The sequence below is a fragment of the Rhamphochromis longiceps genome, linkage group LG20 (assembly GCF_057381845.1).
Source record: "Rhamphochromis longiceps isolate RC_006_pf linkage group LG20, R_longiceps_female_GT1.1, whole genome shotgun sequence".
Classification (NCBI taxonomy): domain Eukaryota; kingdom Metazoa; phylum Chordata; class Actinopteri; order Cichliformes; family Cichlidae; genus Rhamphochromis; species Rhamphochromis longiceps.
In genome coordinates this window covers 37781039-37804400 of record NC_140576.1, presented here as the reverse complement: position 1 = coordinate 37804400, position 23362 = coordinate 37781039, and the positions used below count along the sequence as shown (strand labels likewise).

At 47.0% G+C, this 23362-nt stretch overlaps 2 protein-coding genes across 6 annotated transcripts; one reads left to right on the top strand and one right to left on the bottom strand.

Annotated features, from left to right (window-relative positions):
- Positions 1-268: 268 nt before the first annotated feature.
- On the top strand, positions 269-6424 carry ndnl2 (necdin-like 2). Of its 2 annotated transcripts, none has more exons than XM_085395061.1 (11): positions 269-359; positions 1489-1549; positions 3079-3198; positions 3289-3352; positions 3670-3749; positions 3832-3926; positions 4241-4320; positions 4411-4453; positions 4542-4604; positions 5859-5973; positions 6055-6424. In XM_085395061.1, exons 2-11 carry the CDS (start codon positions 1502-1504, stop codon positions 6154-6156), a joined length of 810 nt encoding a protein of 269 aa, XP_085251187.1. In that variant the 5' UTR covers positions 269-359; positions 1489-1501; the 3' UTR covers positions 6157-6424. The 2 variants fall into 2 exon arrangements, with proteins under 2 accessions (XP_085251187.1, XP_085251186.1); XM_085395060.1 differs by lacking the exon at positions 269-359 and adding an exon at positions 1073-1349.
- A 1424-nt stretch (positions 6425-7848) lies between these two features.
- On the bottom strand, positions 7849-23202 carry LOC146645913 (6-phosphofructo-2-kinase/fructose-2,6-bisphosphatase-like). 4 transcript variants are annotated; one of them, XM_085395055.1, is made up of 14 exons: positions 22678-23194; positions 15072-15197; positions 13762-13858; positions 12934-13000; positions 12671-12745; positions 12529-12585; positions 12104-12225; positions 10293-10500; positions 10060-10206; positions 9869-9973; positions 9491-9620; positions 9142-9204; positions 8898-8962; positions 7849-8663 (listed from the first exon to the last, which is right to left on the bottom strand). In XM_085395055.1, exons 1-14 carry the CDS (start codon positions 22760-22762, stop codon positions 8604-8606), a joined length of 1407 nt encoding a protein of 468 aa, XP_085251181.1. In that variant the 5' UTR covers positions 22763-23194; the 3' UTR covers positions 7849-8603. The 4 variants fall into 4 exon arrangements, with proteins under 4 accessions (XP_085251181.1, XP_085251183.1, XP_085251182.1 ...); XM_085395057.1 differs by lacking the exon at positions 22678-23194 and adding an exon at positions 22223-22601; XM_085395056.1 differs by lacking the exon at positions 22678-23194 and adding an exon at positions 17285-22174.
- Positions 23203-23362: the final 160 nt, after the last annotated feature.

Below are 23362 nucleotides of genomic sequence, written 5' to 3'. Positions count from 1 at the left end.
TATCAGTATGATTATTTATCTCTTTATCAAACGTTCATATTTCTGTTCATTAGTAATTATGCCAATTAGGTCCTTTTACACATAAACTAATGAACAATATTATTCCGGCGAATTTGTAAAATAAAAATAATTTTCTCGGTATAATAAACCATCAAACTGTCACAGGGGGAATAAATAAATAAAACCACTCAATTTTTATTTAATTAATAGATGAAACCAATGACTTTTACAGTCACTGAGTGAAACCAACGACGAATGAAACGGAAAGGAAAAGCGGCAAGTGCAAATGACGTCATCAGCAGGCGCCTACAAGCCCCATTAGCGGGAATCTGACCGTTTGGAACGGGTGGAGGATCAAAGTGAGTCATTTTCTAAAACATACGGACTATTTGAAGCTTCTGTTTGCAACGCTTTATCCCGGGAAATCCGGGTGAAGTATTTTAGGGCACGGAGTTAGCAACGCTGTCTGCTCTGGTTTTCGCGTTAAGGATCTGTGGTCACTTCCGGGTTTTTGTTTTTGTTCAGCCTACAGACTTTCTCGTTTAAAACGCGCCGAAACGCACACACACGGTGTAGCTGCGGCGATCAGGTCCTAACAGAATAAATGTGCGGCAAAAACTGTGTTTGTGTGGGACAGGTCAGCGCTGAGTCTAACATCTGGTTTGCTCTCTTACAAAGAAATGAACAGACTCTGATTTTTACGGTACTTAGATTTTAATGGCGTGAAACGGAACAGCCAATCACGGAGGCTGGTAAACATGCTGTGGGCTGCTTTCCTGCAGAGGGTGAAGAGGATTCTTCACTGCATTGAGGGGCTTGTGGGTCAAGCACATGTTTCAACCAATAACATTCAAATTAAGTTATAACTTCTATAATGTTTTTTTTTTGGTAGGAGGCCTGTGGTGTGTGTGTGTGTGTGTGGGGTGGGGGTGGGGGGGTTCTCTTTGGGGGAGACAATAACCCGACGGACCAGTTGCACGAACCAAAGCATGCATGTATATTCCAGATATCTGTAGTATTATTAGAATCATATGATTACAGCACATTTACCTCTCATCCACTTCTTTGAAGTGTCTCCCAGCGCACTTGTTAGCATGTTTTGGTTCGTGCATCTGGTCCGTCGGGTTATTGTCTCCCCAGAAACATTTCCGTTGTGTTTTGTTTTCTTTTTGCAAGTGTTTCCTGAAGTTGCAGTCCGTTTGGCCTCTCAGGGCCACCGTACAGACACATCTGGCAATTTTACCATTTTTAATCCAGCGATGATGCACACGCTGTATCACCTCACACCATAATTTCCTGCTGTGCAAAGCTGCAAACAGAATGACCTTTGGTGACAGCCTCCCCTTCATGTATGTGAAAGTCAGACTTTAGAAAAGTGCATGTACTGCAGAACTATTCGAGATGTGGTGCAGGGGGCCAGGAATTAAAATGCTGTGCAGTCCAACCTAAAGAGGCACATCTGTTCACCCTACCTGTCTCCTTTATCAGGCGGTGTGTCACCATGACGCAGAGGAAAAGACCGTCCAGCACACAGAGCTCCTCTCAGAGAGTAAGTCCTTCGTTTCCACCACAGAAGAAATTCTTTTTACTTGTCTGCACTGTTACAGTAGTGAGAGGTGCTAGGGTAAAGTGGTGAACGCCTTTGTATAAACTCAAGATCACGTCCAGATCAAACCACAGCAGCTGGGAAAAAAAAGCAGCCCATGCAGGAAAAATGATTCCAACTGTGAGGGCATATGTTAAATAATTATTACACCCACTCCACGTGTCCCAATGATAGGAGCTTCAGCATCATGGGATATAGAGTTTGAATTAAGTGCAGTAATTTGATGTCTGTGATGCAGAGGGGCAGAAACAAGCTCCAGCTCTCTGGATGTTTGCTCTGTCTTCACTGGAGAAAACGTTCTGCATGGTTTCTTAAACACATGCTGAGAAACATCAGAGATGCTACGAGCAGAAACCGCTGAAGCAGCTGGACGAACAGGCCGGTCCCTGATGGCGGTGAGGTGGTCTGAATGGTCACTTTATTGGGAAACCTTCCACATCTTCAGCGGGGTACCTCGGGGTCATCGGCACTTTGCCTAAGTCAGGGGTCTCAAACGTAAATCAGCTGTGGGCCACTGCTGGCACTGTCATCTCACCGTAGTGTTCAAATAGTACAAAACAAACAAGAAGAAATCACAAATATTTCCAAAAGTGTTTGTTTTTTATTTAAAATATTGTATAACAAGACAAAACTGCAAACTAACCGAAGCCTTTTATTGAACTAGCAAACAAACACACCTGTCCTCTTCCTGGACAGACACACTTTGTCATACGTAACAAAATACAAACACAGACACAAGTGTTCACATTAGTTTGTGACTCGCTGAACTAACACAGCCGATCCCTCAGCATGTTTGTGCTCTCTGCTCATGTCACCTTCATAATAAATCATTTAAAGAGCTTATTTTAACATTTCACTCAACAACAAACAAACCTCCCCAACAGAAAGAGTCAAACTGCGTTATATTTCTTCACATCAAAATAGGGGCTGCGAGTTTGAGGCCTCAGCGGAGCAGCAAAGGCAAGATTAGCTTTGACCTGTGGAGGGTTCAAACTGCAAGCTCAGACCAACCATAACCATCCTGAACTGGTCTCAGCTGCTGGATCGCTCTTCCCAGTGACTTTTTTTAAGTTGCGTGGGCTCCGAGCCGACCTGCTGAAAGAAACTGCGCTGACGTTGCCGGGAAATCAGAGCAGCAAACTTTCATAGGAAAGGAGTGTGAACGTAGCGTAGTGACTGATGCAGTCAGATGCTTGGGGCAGCATGCAGCCCAGGAGCTCGTTGACGCTGCTGCTTCTCTTTGAAACCTAATAGCTTTGATTGGTTGGACTTGATGGTTTTTGGTGTTGACCCTCTGGAGGTCTGTGTGTTTGGCGATTACTGCAAGAACCTTATCGTGTCTCCATCTTCTCCCAGAGCTTTTAGACAGCCAGCTGATAAAAGGCAAAGTTGCCGTACAGAAAAATAAGCTGAATCTGAGGGTGTCAGTGAGTTTCACAGATACTGACTCCATGTACATTTTTCCCATGTAGAGACACACCGGCAACTTGGTGGCTCAGGATGAGGATGACGATGCGACCTTCACTCAGCCGAGTACGTCACAGGTGCAGAGAGGGCTGGAGAAGCTCACACCTGCACAGGTCGACCAAAAGGTACAGAACCAGGAGAAATCCAGAGTTTGATTCTTAATGATCAGTAAAATGTATTTAATTTCTTTTTTTCTGTCACTCGTCCGTCTGCAGACTGCTGAGGTGGTGCAGTACTTCCTGGTGAAGGACCAGAAGAAGATGCCTGTACGGCGAGCAGGTACAGACAGCAGCCAGGGAGCGTTTGAATACACGGCAGCGTTCCACTGAAAAGCCCTCTGAGGTTTATATCAGCTCAACTGTGAAATCAAACGGGGGTAACAGTTAAATTGAGTGCTAAGGAACAGAAGTGTCCACGAAAACAGAGGCTGCGTCAGTTTGTTTGAAAAAATAAAAGTGCTCAGCGTGTCGTGTCGGGCTCTGAAGAAGACGTTGTGAGTCTGAGGTGTTTTAAAACCTTGCTCGCAGCCGTGGATGTCCCAGACACGCGTATAAAGCACAGTAATGAAAGATAACGTCGTCTCCGTGCCGTTTCAGACCTGGTGAAACATGTGGTGAAGGATTACCGAAACATTTACCCCGAGATCCTAAAGAGGGCGGCGCGGACATTTGACCAGGTTTGTAGAGTCAGAGATGATCGGCGTCTCGATTTGCAAATGAAACTGTCTCAGCACGGCGCTCCTCTGCTGCTCTGTCCAGGTGTTCGGCCTGAAGCTGGTGGAAATCGACCCTAAAAATAAAATGTACATATTGGTCAATAATTTGGAGACGCCTGACAAAGCCTCGCCGGTCAGGTGAGTATTCATGCATATATTCATAGACCGGGGAAACGAGCGTCTAAACATCAGCAGTACAAATGTTTGTGTGCGCTGTGTGGAGTCCGAGAGGTCTTTAACTTTAAGCTTTAAGAAACTGGGCAGAGACTGCAGCCCCATCTAGTGGTGACATCATGTGTTACATCACAACCTAAACAGTTAAACGCTGAGGCCGAGCAGCAGGATTCAGTTATTGAATACCTGCGTGTTTTATACTCTGACACAGCCAACATCAGTGCGTCATCAGAAAACCTGCATTTGTGTAACAAGTGTCTGTTTCCTGTGGCGCGTAGGAGCCCGTCCAATCCAAAGATGGGTCTGCTGTTAGCGATCCTCAGCGTCATTTTCATGAAAGGCGGTGTCGTCAGAGAGAGTGAGTGTCAGTCTTCCTTAAATAAAACAAAGGCGAGTTGATCTGTGGAAGGACACAAGTTTGACACGTTTGTCTTCCCTCGTCGCACAGATCTGATCTGGAACACTCTGAGGAAGCTGCGCGTGGACCCCGGGTGAGGCCACGCCCCTCAGTCGCCGCCCAGCTGCTCGTCAGGAGTCGGCACAAATCTGACTTTAAACGTTTCTGTTTGCTGTGCGCAGAGAGAAGCACGAGGAGTTTGGTGACGTGAGGAAGATGGTCACCGACGAGTTTGTGCGTCAAAGGTAGGAAGCAACCCGAGTCATGGGCTCTGTCACCGTGGTAACCGGGTCACTGTGGGGTCAGCCACAAATGATCAAGGACAGTTTAAAGTTCAAGATGTGAAGTTACTGCGCTGAACTGGATGTAATCTGATTACCCGATAGCATGTAAACCCCTCCCCCACCTTGGAAAGCACAGGCCAGGTGTGAAGTACCTGCGTCCTGCAGTCGGACGATGGCTCAGGCTTCTAAAGGCACTGCCGTGTAAGCAGAAGGTCGCGGGTTCGAGCCCGGCAGGGTCGCTGTAGTCGTAGCGCACTGGTGTGTTCAGAGCCAGCGTCTGTCAGACCGTAGACTCTGGTTTATACCACACCACAGAGCAGCAGGAGGGCGCAGGAGGCCAGAGCACCGCAGCACCGTGCCTGGACCAGCTCCTCCAACATTCCCAAACCGGTCAGAAAACCCCGTGTTGTGTTTCGGTTCGCATTTCTTTGACATTTTGTCTTCAGTTACTTTTCTGCGTCTGTTTTCGAACGATGCATCGCTTTCCTACAAAAACAGGCTGCAGTGGATCATAAAGGGCTTTTTTCCTTCAGCGTCTGTTGTTTTTCGCTGTATTGTAACTCATGTTTTCCAACCTGAAAGACTTCCATGCGACATGCTGGCAGCATCACTGATGTTTCATAATGATTATTTAACGTGATTACTCCTCAGTCTGGATTAAAAGGATCTGTTGATGTTGGGTTTCTTTTTTTTAAAGTGGTTTTCATCAAAATGTAAAAATTTTCATTTACCCTGAAGTTAAACCCACAGCTGTCAGTGGAAGCAGGCACAACATCTGTAAGTGAACCCGGCTGATAAGGATTTAAGACTCAGATATTTGGAGACTGAACAGATTTATCGGCTGAATTTATTTGTTATTGTCACAGGTGGTGGACGGCCCATCAGCACTTATAATGTGGCTGATGGGTTTTCCCCAAAGTCTCTTTACTGCTTTAAGTTTTATCTGCAGTTTTATATTTCAGCTCATAAATAATCAGGCGGGCGATCGCAGGTCCTGTTGGGAGGCCTCGACTTCTGTAACCAGATGTGATGATCAGCCTCGACGTTTCAGTTCGCCCGACCTTAGTTTATAGGAAGATCATGTTTTATTCTATAAGATGTGAAGAGCAGCTCGCTGCTCACGTTCAGTTTATATCGACTTCCACACTCATTTACTTGACATCTTTTCTGTTAATGCTCAGTTTGATTCCTGTGTGCGTGTGTGTGTGTGTGTAGGTACCTGGAGTACGTGCGGATCCCTCACACGGAGCCCATCGAGCACGAGTTTCGCTGGGGTCAGCGCGCCGACGCAGAGGTGTCGAAAGCCAAAATCCTGGAGTTCATGGGTGAAGTAAGTTTGCTGAGCAGAGCACGCCTACACCTGCAGATGAAGCTGTGGCTACTAATGATGGTTTTTTGTGTCCGATCTCAGCTTCATGAACAGGACCCTAAGACCTGGACTCAGCAGTACAGACAGGCCCACTCCCTCCCCAACTCCAGCCAGGCCTCCACCAGCAGCAGCAGTCAGAGATAACCACCTGACAGCTTCTCCTGCCTTCTTTTTATTTATCGTGTGTGAAAGAGAAGCTGCACCAGCAGCGTTGTGTGGACTGGTCGTGTTACAGTGTGAATCCCGGTTACATTAGAGCCTCGTGTTGGACCCGTGTGAGCCTTAGTTTTAAACATGAGAAAAACCCCCCACAAATGTCCAGTATCCATTTAGATTTTATTGCCTGGATTTTAACGTAACAGCAGGTTTTTTTTCACGTTTATAAAATAAAGTTTTATAATTGATCCAACAACAGTGATTGCATTGATTTGACTGGTTGCTGGTGACACAGCGGCACGGGGCGGGGTTACTGTACGAGTCTCGTTTAAACACAGAATTACTGTTCAACACTGCAGGTTTGCTACCACTCACAGTAAAACTGACTCACACTGTGAAGATGAGGATCCCCTGAGGTGGTTTGATTTTCTATTGCTACACCGGGTGATTCTGCACAACGCAGAACATAATGCTCCAGCACACAGAGGCCTCCAATCACATCTGAGTAATAGTGTTAGTCGCTATCCAGGTTTACTGGTATCATGAACCTGGTTCACCTAACTACAGCATATCACCATGGTAACCCTGAGCTACCTACTCTGGAAAATGTGCATTTTTCTACAGTTTCTCAGGTGAGCACATCCCTAAACTGCAGGCTTTGAGGTATATTTGATCCTGTATACTATTATTAAGAACACCTGAAGGTGTTAACACGGGTGGTGCGACTCCTTTTGCAAAGGAAGCCTACGCAGGTGTTTGGCTTCACTATCATCATGAAGCTTATTAATTCTGCAGCGTTCATCAGCAGCACAGTTTTTAGCGTCTCATCCGAGCAGCAATCCGATGCTTGGAACCACAAACGCAGTCCCTCGAATGACCACAGGATGTGGCCGTTTTGATTCCAGCATCTAACTGATGCTTTCATTGATCTTTAGTGACTTTTAGTACGACACCAGTCTGTGCTGCCTGTAATGAACCACTCGCCCTCCTAACATCAACCTGCCTGTAGGTGAGTTCATGATACCAGTGATCCTGGATCAGCGAGTCCAGGAGACAAAGAGCAGGACTACAGCGGACGGACACATCATCAGGACCACGAACAGTCAGTGTAACTTCACAGAAAAAAATAAAAAAGATGCACCAGACCTCCCTCCCCCACTAAAGAGTGGGGTGCATAGAGCAGTCATGGATTGTGTGTTTATGAGGCACATTGAGGTATCGGGCAGTTACAGGACCAGCTGTCCCCTCATGTTTTACGCAGGAATTATGGGTCGTGTGCTTTGAAGGCCTCGTTCCTGTTTTATCTTTTACAATGAATAATACTGAAAACTACCAAAAACCACATTCAGCCAAACACTGTCAGCCAGTCCTGCTGAATCCAATCACCGACCCCTCAGGTTATATTCCAGTCGCCTGTGGATATCCGGGTAGGGATGGTTTTCCTCCATCTTTTTTTTTTTTTTCTTTTAAATGAACGCGGGCCGTTTAAAAAGAGATTAAAACACTAAACTATCATCACAGTTTCTGAACAGGCTGAAGGTAATCAGAGCTGAGGCTCGCAGAAGTCCCGAGGCGCAGACACGGTAAAAACATGGATGCATCTACCTGCATTCTGTCTGAAGGCCACCAGGTGGCGATAGCTGGGTTCCAGTTTTATAGGTGTTTAAACTGCTTTCTGTCTTGACTTTAACTCTTTTTTTTTTTTTTTCCCCCCCCTGATGATCATCAAGTGTTTCCTTGTTGTTTTAGAGCGCGTGTTCTGGGTGTTTTATCAGCATCGAGGCGCCAAGCACACGACTCAGGGAGAGTTTTATTTCTGCCCTGGAAGAAGGCCCGCGGGCGTGATGGTGGAAGTCCGGCTTCAATGCGTGAATGTGGCTTTAAGAAGTCGATTAGATCAGAATAGAAATGTTGGTACATTTACCACCAGAGCAAACATGACGGTTTTACTGCCAGGAATAAAAACTTTTTCAGCAATCCTAAAAATCCTTTCAACCTGTCCTTTAAGGATCTGTAACAACGCTCTACTCGCTGACGGTAACCAGCACCACGTGTTCGGTATGTCAGTGTGGACAGTTAACTTCCTACAATGACGGTTCAGACTGACACTGGTTACAGCACAGGTACAGGTAAGGAAGAGTCGAGGAGGGAACACGGTAACGCAGACCCCCCGGCACATGTTCAGCACTACTTTGTTTTTTTTCCCACAGTAGACGAGACCTCTTCTTCACCCGGCCTCGGTCCTGCGTTATAAAGTGCATCGACAACGGAAAGAGGCTACCACAGAGAAATGTCTCATTTTCAGTGTTGTGAAGCTTCAAACTGTCACAACAGCAACAATCACAACAGCGATGATCTCTAAGATTACTTAAATTAAAAAACAATAAAAGGCCACTTCCATCAGTGAATAAAAACGAGCTCCCTGCCCGCCTCCTCTAGATGTGTTCAGGGACCGTCTCCAGGGCCTCGGCCGGGTCTCGGTCCACGTCGACGTTCTGGGAAAGAAAGTCAAACTGAGTCTGATGCACAGAGTCGCAGCGCTTTGAATCAATGCAGGCTGCACACGCACGCACGCGCACGCACACACACACCTGTGATTTATTAAAACCATTAGTTCACCGAGTGTGGGCGGTTCCTCTGCACCTTGGTCAGTGTCAGGTTTCGTTAACGCTACGACTTGTGTTCAGCCGTTTGTGTTTAAAAGAAGAAAAATCATATTTCATATTTACCACCGGCTTGTCTCTGTGCGTGTTGACGGCCTCGATGTTCAGGAAGACGGATTCCACTTTGCAACCTGAGGGAACAACAGACGGACGCTGTGATTGCATGTCGTGACTTCTTCCACCAGCACGCCGTTCAAAAACAACTTTAATCATCTTACTTTGTGTTTGCTAGTTTACGCTGCAGAGCTTGTTTTAATGATACTAACAGAGGAGGACGTTAAAGTCAGAGGCAGAAGAAGGCGAGACTGACCGTAAGCGACTGGCGTGAGTTTCAGAACCGTGTGCAGAGGACACTTCAGGTACGGCAGCTCGTCTGAACACAGAGAAATGTTTGTTTATCCACAGCATGCCTGCTGCCATCACTCTAACCACAGAGAAATAAACTCGGGGAATCTATCATCGTTTCTTCATTTGTTTCATTATCGAAAAAATCCTGTGAAAGATAAATAAGAAGTGATCCTGTACTCTCAGCGGTGGGTTCATAGGGTGATATTTATGGGAATAATTCAAAACAACATTGGTTTTAATCACCTTTCGATCACAAACATGAGCGTAAAGGCTCAAAGCCTCAGCAAAGCCACTGCAGAAGAACCACTTACTAGCACTCTTGTCCAGGAAGTAGGCCAGCAGACACCTCATGACTGCCTGGTGACAGATGACTAGAACGTTCTCCTGCCTCTCCAGCTCCATGATGACCGGCTCCAGACGCTGAACGAGGTCCTCGTACGACTGAGACACACACAGTTAGACATCAGTCACTTTGCTGTCAACGCGTGAAGCTGAACGAGGCTCCTCTTGTCGTCAAACACTCGGATTTACTATCTGACTCAAAATGGGACCAGATTTATTTTTTAATCGCTTTAATGTTTTATTCAGTAAAACATGCAACAGAGACCTAAACTCATAGTGACTCCTATTACACAGCCAGAGCAGCTGCCCCCTGCTGGCCAGCAGGTGTACGCAGGGTCCACACCCACCTCTCCTTTAGGGTAGCGGTAGCGATACTTGTCTTGGTCCCTCAGCGCGAACTCCTCGGGGAAATGCTCCTGAATCTCCTCGTACGTCATCTCCTCACAAACCCCCTGAAGTGAAACACACAGGAAGTCAGACTCGTCTCCTACGAGCAGAAATCATCTACGTGAAGCGGCCGAGCCGTTTCTTTACGTACGGCGTCGATCTCGTTGAGAGCTTTCCATTGTTCGTACTGGACTCCCAGAGCCTCTGCGGTCTGGATGGTCCTCTTCATGTGGCTCGTCCACACCTTCAGGTCGCTGATGCACTGCCCACGCATGTAGGTGCCCAGAGTGCTGGCAAACTGACGGACAAGAGAAAAATCTCACTGACAACAACATGACCCGAGATCACAGGTGCATTTAAAAAAACAAAAAACAAAAAACGAACCTTCGCCCCACGAGAGGAAAGCCCAGAGTCGCCTCCGATGCGACCCACGAGGTTCAGTTCGCTCTCACCGTGGCGACACAGGTAGATGGACCTCGGGGTGACGTGGATGTTCATGAGGTAGTAGACGATCCGGCTCTGAATGTGGTCCTGGACCCGGTTCACCAGGTATCTGCTGCCCACGTTGAAGATTTTAATGTAAGACAAGTTCCTGCAGAAAGACGAGGAAAAGAGACCCAAAAGCGTCAGCCCTCTTTAACTTCCTCTGCTGGACACAACGGTGCGTTTACGTAACAAAGACACAGATCGCCCAGTCCGAAGACGCAGGACCAACAACCTGTCACGCAGCGATGTATCAATGTGAAGCTCCTATAAAGATTTCATTCTTTAAAGTTGTTCATTTCTTCTGCCATCATATTTGTACTTAGTTACATTTGTACTTAATGCACACGCATTTTGTTTTTTCTCAGTGTGATGGATGCTCAGGGACGACTTCAGGATCTCACCCAAGATTCAACCACAGACGGTCCCATTAGTGGGCAAACCGCTCAGCCTCCTGAGCCACAGTCATGTGAGGAATCCTGCCGTATTATTGGCTCGTGCAACCGCTGCACCAGCTGAGACGGACGTCCGTAAAGCTCTCGCTCCACAATTTATTACAATTTAAACATATTGTCATATTTAACCCTTTAAGACCTACCATAGCACCAAGTCCGCCAGAGCTTATATTATATTTTTACCTGCTGTGGAGCCATTTTTGGGAGTATTTCAAGTTGCTATACATCAATACAGCCATTACAGCCCAAATTTTAATAATATGTATTCATTAAGTGCATAGTAATTACATAAATTGCAAAAAAGTGCAATAAACTACAAAAAAATTGAAAATCGTTTTTGTTTTTTTAACATATATTTCTAGTTAGAGAAATTTAAGAGGCTTATCCCTCAAAACTGTAAATACACAAACTAGTTTCCCTCCAAAGGAAATTTATTTTAAGTGTCTTCATAGTTTTATTTTTGAGATACACCAATTTTCATATACTGCAGGAAAAACGAAAAAATATATTATAATGCAAATTTACAAAATAACAGCATGTGCATCAAAATAAACTATTTCCAGCAGTGCAATATGAGTCCTCAGCATCCCAGAAACCACACAGAAATTCAGAAAGTCAAAGATAACTTTTAAAAACACCAGTATAGGTTCATGAGGCCACGATGGTAAAAAAACAAACAAAAAAAAACTACATTTCCGCAAAATGACGTCACTTCCGGTTTCGGGCAGGTCATGGCGGACATGCGATAGTTCACGCTGATGGACGTAGGAAGTGTTACGAACAGCTGATCGGATCGGCAAAGCGTGTTTCTGGAATATTATGTTTTTGTTGCTGCAAGTGCTTTTTATGCAGTTTTTGCAAAGCTATATGTGGAAGGAACCTGTGACCGAGGACAAGCTGATGGCATCAGATGTAAGTACAACTCCTCTGGTTTCATATGCAAAACAAATTATTGCGCTAGCTCACGTGGTTGCAGAGCTACCGGGATTTAAAAATAGTTACACAAAATGGAGCGTGCTGCTCCGACCGGCTTTAAAGGGTTAATGGGCTTCAGAGGCATCAACTCAAACCAACATCGACTGTGCAGAGTGATTGATGTGATGATGATGATGGAGTTTAATTCCAAATTCTCTGTGTAAGGTTATTTTATGAGTTTAGCATGAACAGAGAGTGTGGCTGATCTGCCTCCACGCTAACAGTGAACCACGAGGTGTGGATGTGACTCAGAAGCTGATTTTCCACAGCAGAGGCAGTCACCTGTCCTTGGTGTCATCGAGGGGGACGTAGGTCATCGTATAACATTCGATCCTCTTCAGGAAGTCGGCCACAGCCTCCTCTTTGTCACAGCCGGCGTAGTCCGGGCTGCTCAGCTTCACTTGCTGTTTTCAGGCAGAGAGAGTGGGAAAAGTCACGACTAAAGCAGGGCACATGCTGAGAGAGACGTGAGCTGCACGCACAACATGAAGTCTGAAACGAGCCAAACTGAAGAGAAAAGAGAAAAGGACGGAGAAGCTGCAGGAAGGGTTTCTCCACGCTTTTGTTGTGGAACAAAAACCAGTCCAGGTCCTGCCAAGACACCCGCGGGCTGGCACAGCGAGCTCGGTTCAGCCCGTTCCAACAAAAACAAACTGAAAGCGCACCGGATCCCGGCTCCGAGCAGCGACTCGCCTCGGCTCACTTACTTTAATATTCTCAGCGATGATGTCGGGGTCGTCACATATCGACTCCACAAAGAAAACCTGAACAGGAAGGGAAACAAAAGCTGTCACAGAGGTTTGACGAACACATTTCTATTTTTAATAAAGAGAAAGAAAGAAAGTTGACCTTGTAGCCGTTTTCTTTGGCAAAGTTCAGGATGACCTCTCTGCGGTCCTGGGTGGTGTTCGTGGCATCAAAAACCTTCAAGAGACAAACTCAATAAGACCACGCTGACCGACTTTAACAGCTGCTCACACAAGGATGTGATGACTTGTGTTCACGGCGTTTTAGGGAGATCTGATTTGTCACTGTAATATTGTGTTTGTGTGTCCACTACAAACAAAAACGTGCTGCTGAGCAGTTTGGAGGAAACTTTGAGTTTGACTCACCACCACCTGACCCTGCTCCCTGCTGATGTACTCGCACACGTCTTGGAGGGCAGCGACGGCACAGGCCCTGCGTGCCGACACAGAAACCGACACGTTAACGATGTATGACACTGTCAGCAGGCGGGACTCACCCCTCATATCTTTACATGCTGGTAGGAAAGTAGGAAACAGCTTCAGCCGTTCATGCTGCATTTCCACGTATGTGCACATGTGTTGAGTTTCATGCACCTCAGTTATGCCAAAGAACAGCTGGACAGCTGTGAGTGTTTAAAGTCTGTTACATACTGCTGCGATCTGACCACTGTGAGCGCTACAAAAGCTCATCTTATCTGCAGGACATCAAATGGAAGGTGAGCAGCACTGTGGAGAGTTACAGGTCAGTGCGACCGACTGAAGAAGGGGCTGAGGGGCCGAGATCATGGACGGTGAGCTCTGCAGTGAACTGCTCCAGCTCCCATCTCACTTTGTGTCACAGATTATTTAAGGCCAGTTTATGACTCAACAACAAAAGTCTAAAAACAAAGTGTGAACGATTCTAACAAGCTTGAAAATGAATATCTGATACGGTCACTTTCAGTCTTTACGCCTAAACGACTCACAGCTCAGGTACAAGAACTGGACTGAAAACGGGAGAAAAAGCAGCAAATGTCCAAACAGTAACTTTTAAAGACCTTCAGAGAGTTGGACTCGTATTGCTCACGAGCACTTTAAAAATGACGGCGTAGTCTGGCTCCTCTGAAGCAACATGCTGTGGGTTTCATAAACACAGCCTCACACACTAACGCCTTAATGCCGAGGTGTGGCACACGTGCAGCTGAGGGTTCGTACTTGCGGATCTTCATGGCCTCCTCGTTGTCGGGTCTGAAGAACTGGTAGCTGTTGTAGGAGCAGGTGGCCTGTCTGCGGTACTGCCCCACATTAAACACTGGAACACAGAGAACACAATCCTGCTGACACAGTGACAGGGTCTGGATCTGTAGCAATGAGCTAACAACGCTCAGAGACTAAACTTACAGCTAAACATGCTAATGAGGATGCCATCTGCTGGCTTTTAGCAGTGACCATCACAGGTTAGGAGAACGAGCCATGAAGGATTATAACAACACAAACAAGGAGCAGTAACTGTGGCTGACAGCAGCACACGTTCTAACCCACGATGCTTTCAGACGGCTGAAAAAGACCAAACTGCAGTTCCTCTAACATCCAGCAGAAGCTCCAGCAGTCAGTCCGTCCCCATAAACCCGGGGTGGCAACTCCAGGCCTCGAGGGCCGGTGTCCTGCAGGGTTTAGATGTGTCCTTGATCCAGCACAGCTGATTCAAATGGCTAAATGACCTCCTCAACATGTCCTGAAGTTCTCCAGAGGTCTGGGAATGAACCAATCATGTGATTCAGGTGTGTTGACCCCGGGTGGGATCTAAAACCTGCAGGGCACCGGCCCTCGAGGCCTGGAGTTGCCCACCCTGCATAGACTCCCATGTTAAAACTTCTGCTTCGGTCTCTAAACACAAGCTCTGCTCCATAAAACCGTACAGCTTCACTGTGAACAGAAGAGCAGATGGAAAACTCGTGTGGAGAATAACAGATTTTTGCACTGATGAAGAAGAAAGTATGTGCACAGCTTACAGCTGTTATGACCGAGGATGGAAATCTCCTTACTATCATTTAAATGTCATCAACAGACTCATCAGAGCCATGCTGACTGGAATGAACTTTTTAGATCCTTGAAATCTGACAGTGTTAGGATCCTCTGAAGGATGTGCTGCCAACATGTTGGTGTCAAATACCGCAGAGCACCTTCAGAGTCCTGAGGAGGCCTCAGCGCCCTGGAAGTGTTTTGGCAACACACAGCAGACCAAATAAAGTCCGGACAGCCAGAAACGCCGCGGCCAAACAGTTCCTTTGCTCTCATCCGCATCTCTGTAACCTGCCTGTTTATTCACAAAGCTTTGACCTGAGAAACGTTATTACTCTGCTGCTCAGTCAGAGTCTGTGTGAAGGTTTACAGAAATCACTCCAACCTGCATCAAACAGCACCTGCGAACACGAGCTGCGTTACAGCTCACACTAACAGATGCGTTTCCATCTGTGTGGCGACGGCCTGGTGTGTCAGTTTAGCCCCGCGCTGGCAGCCGATACCTTTGGTTTTGACGCCGATCCAGTTCAGGTACCTGGTGAGCTTCGTGGAGATGTAGGTTTTCCCTCGTGCCGGGAGGCCCACCATCACGATCATGGTCGGGGAGTTGGTGAACTGGGGCACCGAGGCTGAAACGCACAAACACAAAGACGGTGACTACAGGTGACCAGCGCAGGTGTCCGAGGAGGAAAACACACCGACGTCTCAAAGAAGCCGTGAAAGTTTTACCATCTGAAGTCTGACGAACATTTCAAACACATCAGTCTTATAAATACTGACACAAGCCTGCAAAATACTCCAGCTACTACATTACAATGCTAGCATCTCGACAGATGGCTCCGCCCCTCCCTGAGCCTGTCGGAGGTTTCTTCCTGTTCAAAGGGAGTTTTTCCTTCCCGCTGTTGCCAAAGTGCTTGTTTAAAGGGGACATATGGTTGTTGGGTGTTCTCTTAATAAATAAATACATTTAAGTAAATGTTTATAAATTCATTTCTGTTTTTTATGTAAAAATGTGTCAAAGACATTAGAACTTCTTCCTTTTTATTTCATTCATTTCTTTGAAGCCTCGGTCCTCCGTACGATCCTGATCTAAAAGTTAATGCCTGGCTGTGAAGGAGAGGCAGCAACAACACAACCATGTTCGGCTCATCTCGTAAACAATGTCTGACTGCACAGCTTTCCTTCGCTGACGTCAGTACAAGTGTGCCACGGAGGGTTCGAGCTGGACTAAATGTTATTTTGGTGATAAGAAGGAACACCGTCTGACCGCGAGTCATTTTTCAGAGTCACAGGCTGTAATCTTTCCTCCCACAGACACACGTTCGCCGTACAGAAAGGAGGTGATTTTAAGCTCATGGCCAGCTTCTCTCTTCTTCATCGCTTCAGTTTCATCTGTTTGTTTCCCAACCTTTGTGCACTTTACTGTAGTTTAAGTAGGAAGTGCAGCTGAAGTCAGTGAAGTTTACTGCTGTTCTTTGAAATACGTTTTCTTCTCATTTACTGTGTTTTTCCTTTTCCCACATCAGCACTGATCTCATTTCTTGCTGTCGTTGGCTTTTGTAAAGCACGCTGTGTTTGTGTGTCTGTTGTACATAAATACATCACACCTGATTACCGATTGATGTGGAGTTAAGACCATAAATCACCCTAAAACCACTCAGACCACAGCTCCGACCGCAGGCTGCAGACACACCGACTGCACAGACGAAGCAGTCACAGGGAAATGTCACACGTATTCTTGTGCTTTTACTTTGGTAAAGGATCCAAATAAAAACTTTAGCACTCAGAAAGCAGCAGTGAGCACTGGTTGTTCACGTGTGGTGAGGAACGGTGAGTTTCCTCTTCAGGTGTTTGGCTGCTGCTGTCGCCCCCCTCGTTGTTAGGCTGCCCGTTCAATGCTTACAAAGCTGCAAAATGTTAACACGTCTGAGTGAAAGCTTCAAGGAAGATCTGAGAGGAACCTGACATTCGTTTGTTTCTTCTTCTGACAGCTGCTCCGTGTGGGATCTTACTTTCAACAGCCCTCTGCATGCACTCAGATATATACAGACGTCACATCAGCAGCAGAAATGTGGACTTTACAGCAGAGAATCAGCAGCTCCACGACCGCTCTGAGGTCAGAGTCAGACGCTCCTGCACTGATAAGGTTATAACTGTGTGGTGGGAATTTTTTCCTTCAGTCGGGGGGTGAAGATCGGAAAATTGCCACCCAATCATAAGCTAGAAATGATTCTGGTGTTTTTTCTGCGCTGCCGGTTAAACAGAAACGTGCGGTCCTGACGTTTGATTGGGCGGGCAAAACGCCCGCTCGGGCAGGCTGAGCCTCGCCACACACACTTGTCCACCAACAGCCTAGTTTTCATACTTTGTAACTCTTTCTTCAAAATATTTTGTTATTGTGATTCTTTAGATGTTTAGTTTCACTTTGTACTTTACAAAATTCTTTAAATGCACATTTGTCGTGTTATTGTTGAGTCTGAGTCTGTCTGACCGCACGCAATCACGCAGCAACCCTTTAGGGTGAATGGCCGTCAGGACACACACACACACAGACAGACACACACAGACACACACACCTGGTGAATCCACACAAGCTGTTCAGAAGAAAACGCACAAGTATCAGCATGTCAAAGCAAAACAAGGCATCACAGCGCAAACCGTGTGTGTGTGTGTGTGTGCACGCACATGTGCTGCATGTGTGCGCTTGTGTACTTACAGCCTCGCCGTCTGTTCAGCCTGCTCTGCATCCATGGACCCCAGGTCTTCTCCAGAGGATTCTGAGTGAGTGTTTGCGACATGGCTTCAACAGCCAGGTGTGTGTCTGTGTGTGTGAACCTCTCCTCTGTATCTGCGCTCTGTGTGTGTGTGTGTGTGTGTCTGTGTGTGTGAACCTCTCCTCTGTATCTGCGCTGTGTGTGTGTGTCTGTGTGTGAACAGGAGGACGGGATAAAGGCGCTCTCCCAGCTGTGTTCAGATTTTGAACTTTCTCACACCACATCAGAGTGGGAGGAGCTTCAGCAGCACACCTGTTTGGTTTGCGGCAGAGGATGCGGTGCCTCTGATTGGTCGGCTGGCCTGTCAGTCAGTAAAAGACACTACGATGAGGTCATCCACCAATCACCATGTGCTGCAGTAACCTTTGTCCCGGCACACAGGAAGTGGTGTAACGTGACAAACGGGTAACAACCATGCTGAGCGGCTCTATTGTGATTCTATCAGCTGACACCCAATGAAAGCAGCCGAGGCCTGTGTGTGTGTCACATGACCTAGGCCTTCATTAATATCAACCATGTGGGTGGTGACTGACTTGTTTGTTGTATTTAAATCCAGTCCTGAGATAAACACACACACACACACACACACACACACACACACGACTGAATGTAATTAAAAAGAAACAAGAGCAGAAAATCCAAACTGCACAAATTCATTAAATGCATTTTAAATGTAATTATTAGAGGCAGTCATGTTTTTGCATGTGTGGAAAACAGCTTCTACCAAACAAAAACACTTTAAGAAATGAGCAGATCAGACTGTGCCTGGACATCCTGACCTTTCTGCATTAACCATCATTAATCCACCTTCACGTGACCACAGTGCTGCAAGACGTAGCAAAATCAAGACGATTTTGCTTCCAAGGAGCCAAACCTGTTTTGTTCTCTCCCATTTTCAGTCCACTCCTTGTACCTGACCATTTTCAGAGGAATGTTTTAACTGCTGACCAATGAATCATTCAATGAACCCAACTCCAGACACTTTACTACTACTCATGTGTCACAAAACATGCCAAAGACTTCACCGTTTGACCTGCATAAAACAGTATTTTTGCACCAATGAACGAATTTCCAAAGAGCTATTGGATAAAATCTTAGCATATCTAAGCAAAGTGTTCAGTGTGTCGTTAAAAAATTAAATAAATAAATGAAGAAACCGGAGAATGGAGGACAAACCCCGGAGGAGAGGCTGAGGTACGGCTGCACAGTTACAGCTTAACTGATAATCGCCATCATTGTGATCAACACTGAGACCACAACTATTTGTCACGATTAACAAAATGTGTGTTACACTGTAAACAAATCTCTGCATTGCTGTGAAAGACTCTGGTGACCTCAGCACGTCTGAGCTGCACTGCAGCGTTGGCTTTAATGCATTAATTATGTTAATGGAGTCTTTGCTGATGGAGTCTTTGCTGATGGAGTCTTTGCTGATGGAGTCTTTGCTGATGGAGTCCCTCAGCTGGCCGAAGAAGAAGTTGTTGTTTGTGCTGCAGACACAACTCTGCAGCACTCTGTGCATGTGATGCCTTCATGTTTAACATCAGCTGCCTTAAAAATGAAGTATTACCAAACACCATGTCTGCAGTGCCACACACAGATACATTTTCCGTGTTGCTGCTCCAGGCATGGAGCAGGGAAAGGCTGTGATTGGCTCATATAGACGAGTGGTCGGCTGCTTATTTAGGGAGCGCCTGGCTTGCCTTTGCTTTGATGGCTCATTTAATTCTGGGACATCAAATACAAGTAATTGTGCAGCTCTCGGCTGACGTGTGCCAAGTTACATTTTTGGTGAGAGCCTGCAGACGTCTGTGAAACACGGTGGAGGCTCTGTCATGGTTCAGGCTGCAGTGGAGCGAGTGGTGTTCGCTAAAACTTCTAAATGCAGCAGCCATTTAAAGCCATCTGCAAAGCACCTGACTGGGAGTAGGAGAATACCTGCAGTAAAAATATACCCGGGCAGGAAAACAGAGTGAAACACTGCCATCAGACTGGGCTCCACACAGTCCACACCTCAACGTTACTACAGCAGTGTGGGATCATCCTGACAGAGAACAAAACAAAGCAGAAACAGTCTGAGAAGAGCTCCTAACGTCCTTCTAGAGGCCTGAAGAGAAATGACTGGAGACACTTAAATGACAGAAATCTGTCTGAGAGAGTTCAGAGAAATAAAGGCGATCATACCAAAATATTCATTTTACATTCACAGAAATCCGTTTTTGCCTGATATGTTTTAATCCCACACATCTTTTTGAACATGCTTCAATAAATCCTTACATCCATTTTCCAGCAGAATACAGAGAAATGAAATTGGCTCACGATTGTTGCACGGTACTGAACGTCACTCCTTTGCAAGTTAAGCAACATTGAAAAAAGTTTTCCCTTCGTTATCTCAGTTTATCTCCTTTCAGCAGACGGCTCTTATTTACAGTCGAGTTAGCTCCTCCTGTCCTGCTCTGTCTCACAGAGTGACGCAGACAGACAGAGGAGGAGGGACGCTATAATACTTATGCAGCTGAAGTCTACATGTTGCTTTACCGGAAGTGCATAAAACGGCGCTCAGCAGACATTACACCAGAAGAGGGCGAGCGAGAGCGATTAAGAGGGAAGTGAGAAGGGAAACTGAGGTCTTCAGTCAGGTCAGGTCTGAGTCTACCTGACATGACTGTCACCCCCCAAAAAACTTCATTATTAGAGACATCAATTTTTTTTGTCAAAGCTAGTGTTCAGAGACAGTAACCAACAGTGGCCACAAGATGGCAGTAAATGACAGGACGGCAGCAAACAGGCGTTACAGGCTCGCCGACAGGACGGCACGCTGTTCTGAGGAGTGAGGAGATAGAGGCTTCCACTCGTCTCCTCAGCGTGATGCTGCCATAAACACATAAAATCAGAACGCAAACAGAAAGCTTATCTAAGGTAAGACCAACACGTGGACCTTTGCACACAGCTCAAGGCGAGCATCTTCAGATTAAACACCCGTCACACTACATCCTGTTACCATCCTTGTTTGCACGCTGCAGCAGACACACAGCTTTGTACAGAACTGAAACTGGACTCACAACCTTTTCGCTGTGAGCCAGCGGCGCTAACCACTGCACCACTGGCCAGCTGCAGTCGCTCTGTGTGGAGTTTGCGTGTTGTTGTCTGCGTGGGTTCTCGGCGGGTACTCGACCTTCCCACCGTCACGAAAACATGGATCCGTGGATGGATCACTCACTTTTATTTGAATTTTGGGGACAAATAAATGAGAGTTAAATAAAGGGAAAACATGCCATTTTAGTGGTTTGGGTCTGACTTTAGCTTCTACACAGAAGTTAAAATATTAATGATGTGCAGTACTGACCGAACATATAAACACAGATCAGTCAGTAAACATAAGCAGCTCCTGCAGCTGCTGTTTACTCTGCTGGAGCTCCCAGTGAGCAAACAGGAGCTGGGTCACATGTGAAACGCACATCTGCTCAAGTCATCAACAGCTCAGAGAAGTTGAAGTTGAGCAAGAACATTTCCTACGAAGTCACGCTTCTGTTCCCACGTCACAGCTTTCTTCAACAGTGAGCCGAACACTAAAAACCAAAGAATCTGAGGTCAGAGGTCATCAGTTTTCAGTCACCGAGGTTTAAAAAAAAGACTAATGAAGCAAACGGCTACGTTTCTTCTGCCAACGTAAAGTTTATTTTCAGGCCTGAGTACCTCATTTATATTTTAGTGGCTCTGTAGTTTAGTGGTTTACACCCAACACGGCAAAGATGCTCCGCCTGATTATTTCTAAATGACTGACATGGACACAAACTGAATCCATCCACAAGTCAGATTTCAGTAAAAACCAGTGAAGCATTGTTGTCTTCATGCCTCTTCCTTCCTTCATGAAAGGAAGCTGTGTGAAAGGCATGCAGTGTGTCTGTGTTTTTAGTCAGGACTGAAAACTGACCAAAAATGCCTTCGGGAATTTTATCAGCTCGGAGTGGACAAAAGTCACATTTATTAGTTTAAAAAAGAAACCCACCCAAGTTACAGCCACGACAGAGCAAAGCAGCCAAGCATTCACTGCTATACTCAGCTCAACATAAACACGTCTTTTAAAAGCGCTGCACACGTCACAGACGGCTCGGAGCGAGATTGAATCATGTCAACACGACAGAAACCATCACAGAGCGCCAGTCACACACGAGCTGCCACAGGCTGACCAAACAGACCTCAGAGTGGAAAGACCTCCCTGCAGCCGAGCCGGGACGTGAACTTTGTCGTCATTAACTGAAGTGAAGCCAAAACCATGCAGGAAATTTCAATTTTACTATATTTTTAGACACGAGCAGCATGCTACAGCCTGCTGTTGGTTTTATACATGACCACGGCCTGAAGTTTAAAAGAGCACGGCGTACATCAGTCACCGTTAGTCAGGCCTGACCGCACGACGTACTGCAGAAGATCCTGCTCTCAACTACATATTTGCTTCTTATCACAGGAGTGAAACCCAGCACTGACACGGTGGCGATTAAGGCCCAGACATGCTGACCATGCAGTGAGCTGTAGCCACGCCACCACACTGCAGAACATCCCCCGCTTACACATTGATAAGAGTCCAAAGACAGGACCTGCTGCTGGTCAGGCTGCGTTTTTATAAAAATAAGAGTGGCCGTGCGAGCACACGCTCCCCACCCCGCAGGCTCAAAGTCGTCCACTCCTCCAGCATTAAAAGGTGCCCACTCTCGGATTTCTGCCCGCGGCCTCTCAGACAGCGGATCCGGCCCTGCATTGGCTCTCACTTCACGTGACCATCGAGCCAGACTTCAGGTGTTTTCACCAAAAATGAGTCACGTGTGCGACCTGGGGGAGGTCAGCGGTGCGTTTCTCTGAATGAGGGAAACAAACCTCACCTGTGCTCTCACACCGCACGCGCCGCCGACGCATGGGGTGCGCGCTTTGCTCCCTGGACTCCATTCCCCACGCGGGCCGTGTCTTATCAAACCAGCAGCACCACCCAGCACATGCCTGACAGCAGCTCAAAGACCGCGCGCTGTGACATATATGCGCGCTCACAGCAGGCCCGATATATCGCAGTCCTTATATAATGTGTGTGTGCGCGCGCACGCTGATTGGCTTTAACAGTATTCCTGATGATGATGATGATGATGATGATCACGCCCTCTGCCCGCTAATCAATGACATTATCCACAGTTTGCGTCACGGTGACGCGCACACAGTGTGTTGCGGGAATGAATGAAATAAGAGGAAGTGTGTGTGTGTGTGTGTGTGTTTTATTACATAACCAGGGTGCTATTCTTACATCCCGGTCATGCGCAGTGCGCGTGCACGCGTGCCCGTCACTCACCGTGCGGCCGTTGGAACCGGAGCGTCCTCCCCGCGGCCCCCGGGGTGTCTCCTCCGGCTGCTGCGATCCGCTCTCCGTTCATCATCCCGCAGATCTGCTCGTGGCTCACCGCGTCGCAATATCTGTTTGTGTGCGTGTCTCTGCCCGCTCAGGCAGCGTGGAGCCAGCCAGACGGTGCTGGGCGGAGCGGAGAGGCCGGTCCTCGTTGTCACAGACTAACTAGTCCTGCAGGTTTAACGTCTCACGCCTCTGTCATCGTAAACATCAGCACGAGCCCGTGCGTTAATGACGCGCCCATCGTGTGCCACGCCTCCTCCTCCTCTTTGTCCTTCCTGTGGGGATTGTCGTGATGCTGCGCGCGCTCTGCTCTCACCTCGTTGCCGTCATCCTGTCACAGAGTCTTAAAGGGGCCCCCCGACACTGTTACCCGAAAGGTCACGGGACTGTTTCGTGTGGAGGACGCTTGGTCACGTGCTTTTTGGCCGTTAAGGAGCTGGTTTGTTTGTCGGCGGGAATGCACCCAACCCCCACACCCTCCGACCCCCGATGGCCCCTGAGGCCCTCTGCACTGCTTTCACTTTCCAGGACAGCTGAGCCAGAGTCAGGCAGAACTCACCGCTGACGTTAAACACGCAAAATCTACGCAGACGGCTCGTCGCAGGCTTTTACGTCACAGAGAGTTAAA